Source organism: Nannobrachium achirus, assembly GCF_963921795.1.
Source record: "Nannobrachium achirus genome assembly, chromosome: 7".
NCBI lineage: Eukaryota > Metazoa > Chordata > Actinopteri > Myctophiformes > Myctophidae > Nannobrachium > Nannobrachium achirus.
In genome coordinates this window covers 38,343,634-38,349,326 of record NC_137816.1, presented here as the reverse complement: position 1 = coordinate 38,349,326, position 5,693 = coordinate 38,343,634, and the positions used below count along the sequence as shown (strand labels likewise).

Sequence of the window (5,693 nt, the reverse complement as noted above, 5' to 3'; positions counted from 1 at the left end):
ACAAGCTCACAATGCCTTGCAATGCCACAATTTGCTTGTGGATCTGCTATTTTCTTGGCTTGTAGCCTAGATGCTATTATCTTTTTGAAAATAGCAGATCTACAAGCGGCAAGCGCACAATGACATTTTACACATTTGTAAAAACTTGTGAAATGTTAAGCCTATAGATTCTGCATAATGAGTAGTCTACTTTCTTCTACTTTTGCTACTTTAACAAAATGTCTAACCGATGTAGCCTATTGACACAGAGCGTTATCTATGAGCATGCAGCGCAGCCCCACAGGTGTAAACTGACACCACCAACTTTGAAGAGGCGTAGGGTGTTTGCTTTAAAGCGTGTGGTGGTGGCCTCATGCACTCTGTCTGTTACACTACTGTGTGTTACTTACTGTGTAGCGGACCTCAGGGAGGAGAACATCTGCTTACAGTGATTTATGCCTCTGCATGTATGACGATTCTCTTGTGGTCATTATTACCGAAGGATCGTTCTGTGCAGTAGCCTACCAGCTAACCATTTTGTAAGTAATGACTTTTCGTTCTATTTAAAATGTGGGTCGGATTTACGTGATGATGTGATTTATGCTAATACAAGTATGAAACGCTGTTTCTAATTGGGCAGAATTGATTCATTAGCCTAATTCATTGAACAAGTAGGCTAAGGGGCTATTTTGAAATAGGCTCAGCTCTTCAAAAGTAAACATTCCATTTTTTTATTGTCCATATTTAACCAAAGATAATGCCTAAATCAATCAAAGCAATAAAACTATTTGGAAAAAGTCATAACTACTGTATTAGGAATGGCTGGAATGCACATTCTGAATTTTAACTATAGAAGCCTAATAAGTGTTCTGCTAAATTGTAGCCTAATCATAAATAAATAAATAAATAAATACATAGTGATGGAAACTTTGAACATGATTTGACCAAATTCCCTAATGAATTCTACCAATAAATAATGTAATAATGTCAATGTCAGCATTTTATTGGAGAGATGTAGGCCCAAAGTAATGTTGTCAGTTAGTCTGTTTTGGGGTTCTTATAGGGTAGTTATTAAATACAGTAGTCACTTTAGTCACTCTTATAGAGCACAGACTCGGTATGAATTAATTCAAGACCATTCACAACTGCCTGTACAGTCTGGCTTACAGTATACTGTGGCCTCAGATAAGACAGTAGAGCAGTAGGCTACACTCTCATTGGCAGCATTAGATGGGCCAACTTTCACTCAATGACCACACTGTACACTGTTTATTTGATAAATGTGAGCTTGAAGCGGTCAAGGATGAGATTCTTTGCTTTTGTTTCTTTTTTTCTTTTTTCTTTTTCCTTAGAGCTCAGCGGCCCAAATCTTTTATAATCGTTTTACAGTGGAATTCTAGAGCAAGGCCTCAGAGAGTTCTGGGTGCGTAAGCAGCAGCAGGCGATAGACCTTACCATCCCCGTCCTGCACTCCCCTGTGTCGGCAGGACGTTTATTTAGTCTAGAAGCAGCAGAGAGGGAAAGCCATGGAGGTCAGAGCCCATAACAGAAATCTATACACCAACTTCATAATCCTGTCCATTCATAACCTCCCCTCCATCCAACAGTCTTCCATTACCTCTGTTAAGCTGCTTCATTCCTATGACTGATACTTGAGACAGCATATATGTTCCAGGGCTGATACAGAGTGCTGTTGCTGCCGGCAATGCTGACGAACATCCACTTTGATCTTGATGTTTTTTCCAAGAGTTTATTCAAAGTGTTTGGTAAATCGATATACCGATAGCTGATACTAAATGGACTTTATGGGTGTCCTGTTTAATGTACAGGTGTGAACAAGCCTACGGGTTGTTAACAACAGATTCCACTTTCACACATGGCGTTTGTTCTTTGTGTGAAAGACACTTTCACTTGCCAACGTGCATGGTGAAACAGTTGTCTCTTTCAGAAAGAGATTGGCTGCTTGCGCTCATGTACAAGAGCAAACATGAGAGGGGTGCCTATCATTTCAGGAAAGAGGATTCTGTCAGCTAGTTGAGAGGTAGATTGTTTACCAGACCCAGATACATAGGAAGACTCTGGGCTCATCCTCAGAAGAGACCCGTTTGGAACTGTGGCGAGGGAGTCAAACCATCCATCACCCTGTCATCTTTATGTACATCCTCTGGTATTTCAGAGACTTCTTGAACACAGATACCTAACTTTGCAGTTTGTTTTTTAGATAGACGTGTAATTTTAGATATTCCCTCCTTTGCAGTTACTCTGTGAAGATGCTCTCTTTTATTATCCACTGGCATCCGACATGCAACACAATTACAGGATGTGGAATGTCACTCATGCAAATATGATTTTGGAGACGTACTGTACAGTACAGTATAGGTTGGGCAAAGTAAATGAGCTGGAGTTGCAAGTGTCAGTGCAGGTATGGGCCTGTGTGTGTACTGCTTTACTGTGCGTGCGTGTTTGTGTGTCGGTGTACATGCATGTCTATTCGCTGGCATACATCTTGGCTCCGCAACAGAATAAAGAGTCTAGTGTCTAGAAGCTGGCCCAGTGTGTGACCTTTACCTTGGCTTCCCAGCATGGCCGTCCTGTAGCAGAGGTGTGAATGTAGCACCTGTATGCTTTGTTAGGGAGAGACGATCTCATGCCCTCCCGGTCAACTTGTAAAACAGTCTCATAGTTGGCAGGCGGCCCCCACGCCATATACTATGTCTCCTTCCCGTGTCTGCATGGCATGTTTACAAAAGACCCCTTTCACTGAGGTCACTGGAGAGGTTTGTATTAGGCACTGGCACCCATTTGTCTGCGTCACCATCACACCAATCTTTGGATTCTTGTGTTCTTGTGGGCATAGTGCATCGCACGTGTACACTGCATGATCCACTGACACACATACTGTACCGTAAAGTTACCTCTCTAACCCTAAACTTTTGCCCTACTTCCTCCATATGATAGTAGACATACATAGGATAACAAAACCTCACAAAAAAAAGACAGGTGGTATACAATTGATATGTTAAAAGAAACAGCTGTTTTGCGCTATACTAACATTACCTGTCTGGGTTACAACCATCTGTCCTCCAGTTATTTTATACCCAAAAGACTTAAGGCCTACCTGTGGGGAGGACATCATCGTAGTTATATAGCATGAACTTATACTTTCAAGATGAAAGTAAGAAGTCGTCAATAATAATAGTAATCACTAGCTTCTATCTCGAATGCACAGCGTTTATCTTACCCAGTGACCCATTGCAGGTGTTGTTGTCTTAACTCCAAATGATTAGCAGTGAGCTGACTGAGTGAGGCTTACTGGCAGCCAGAGCATGTCTCTGCATGGGGCTGTTGTTTATGATGGAGTCTGGTCTGGAAACAGGACAAATGAGCCATGCAGTAGCACCAGGGGTTTGGCTCTGGGCTTTAGATGTACATCTTATTAAATCTTAGCCTAGCCCATTACTGTAGCTCCGCTATCAAGTAGGGATGGGACGATATGAAAATGTCACATCACGATTAGTGTGACCAAAGAAATCATGATTTACGATATCAACGCGATAATCAAAATATCCCCAACAAACATTATCCTGGGGCGGAACATTTGCCAAAAAATAGCAGATCTACAAGCTCACAACGCATTGCGTTACGTCGCGTTGTGAGCTTGTAGATCGGCTATTTTTAGAGAGTGAAAAAAGACTGTATCAAGTACATAATTTTATAAGTACTTTTTACCAATAGAGGGTTTAAATGGTACCGGATATGCAGCTCGGCAAATAAAAGGTGAATTGATCCCAGTGCATGACAGAAGACGATATCACGATAATTGAAATCTCCACGATAGGATTATCGTGAGTGTTTTTTATCACGATAAACGATTATAACGCGTATCGTCCCATCCCTACTATCAAGTGGCGTGTATTGTTTGCGTGTGAGTAAAGTCTTTCGACGGCATTCTATGGTTAGTGTGGGTGCATTGCGCAAGTTGGCTCAAATCTGTTTAATCATTGGTTTGTTATCTTTGTGCATTCTTCTGTGCGGGAAAGCCCATGTGGGCACCCACCATTACTACCCTTTCACTGTCATCATTCTTAGCTTCCAATCCATACTCCTCCTTTAGATTGTGAACCTCTCCACCCCCACACGCCCCCTTCTCTTCCTTGAAGTTCCTTCCATCCATCCATCCTTCCATCCTCCAGCCCAAATTCACCCCTGTGGCTTTACTGAGGTGTCACACTATGATAGTGACAGTCAATTGTAATTGAGTTCAATTCTTATACATATCGTCGTTGTCGGGTGGAAACCTTGTATTTCCAAGTATCACATTTGTACGTTCTTTCGTAAAGTAAAGCCCTGCTTCATCATACAAGGCCGTTGCACAAAAGTAGTGAAAACAGCAGATCTACAAGCACACAACGCCTCGCACCGCAAGGCGTGTTTTCACTAGTTTAAATCATTTTTAAAATGATAAATGCAAAACGAACGGTTTTGGACATACAAGGTTTTCACCCGACAACGACGATATTTATATATCTTTTTTTTTTTAGCGCAGCAGGGTATCTTGGCTAATAGAGAAGAGAGGAGGGAAGCATGAGCAGTGAGGTGGAAGCCATGAGCAGCCCCCTGGACAGTCCTCTGAGTCCCATGCACCTGACTGGCCTGGGGATGAACTGTCCAGTCAGTCCCAGGTACAGACCTCCTGGTCCGGGCTTGGCCAGCCCCCAGGAGTACACCCAGTGGCTGCCCTGCCGTCATGATGCCAGCCTGCTACCCATGAGAGAAGACCTGGCATTGTGGCTCAATACTATCCTGGGTGAGATACCATTTCCTTTTTTAGTAGTTATGAGTTTACTTTTCACTGAATAAAACAATATATGGTATATCCAGATGCTAACTAAAACATAATTCCACAGTTTACTGGATAACAACAGTAGGTTTAAGATTTGTTTCCAATCCTTTAGACTATGTACAGAGGAACCATCTAATACTGCTGTGTACAGTGTTAAATTAATACTCTGGATTTAGATGTGTACTGTCTTTTTGTTGTTTTACCAAATAACCGCAGATGGTTTCAACTTGCTAAGCTGTAAACTACAAAAAAGGCTTTGAGACTCAAAATATTTGCAGTAACATATTTGTGCTATTTTCAAAATACAAATGCAGTAATTTGTGGTTGTGTTTCTCACAACAATCTGCAGAAACATATCATAACAGTGTGCTATTTACTTTGAATAACTGATAAAAAGGCTGTTAATCAAACACAGTAAACACTTAAGCCCTATTTTATACTTCATTGTGTCGTGGTGTTGTTGCACAAAAATAGCTGATCTACAAGCTTACAATGGGATCCATTGTGACGTGTTGTGAGCTTGTAGGTCGGCCCCATATAGGAGGGCCAGGTTGAAAGTGGTTAACCTACATATTATCCTCAAAGCTTTAAAGCCTCTGTGGTGGGATTCCAGAGGAAAAGGTAATTTTCACCCTCTTTATGGCATTGTCAGGGAACACATAAAGGGTGTGCACATGTCACAACCTGTTGGATTCTGAGAGATGATGAGACAGTCTCCCCCACTGTCAGACACAGGCTTTTACTGCATGCGCATAAACACAACAAATCAGGTTGTAAAGTGTTATTGGTACGGGTGGCAAGGTGGTGGAGGGCTGCTGTCAAAAAGAAACAATGTTGATTTCCTTTCGTTTTGCTTTTACTGGTACATTGA

At 41.8% G+C, this 5,693-nt stretch overlaps 1 protein-coding gene across 1 annotated transcript in view; it reads left to right on the top strand.

Annotated features, from left to right (window-relative positions):
* Window positions 1-384: 384 nt before the first annotated feature.
* Window positions 385-5,693, top strand: part of gas2b (growth arrest-specific 2b) — a gene marked incomplete at its 3' end in the record, with an annotated part of 21,000 nt that continues 15,691 nt past the window's right edge. The window contains exons 1-2 of the mRNA XM_080730212.1: window positions 385-518; window positions 4,526-4,786. Coding sequence (XP_080586338.1) covers window positions 4,564-4,786 — 223 coding nt within the window. The 5' untranslated portion in view covers window positions 385-518; window positions 4,526-4,563. The remainder of the gene's footprint in view (window positions 519-4,525; window positions 4,787-5,693) is intronic.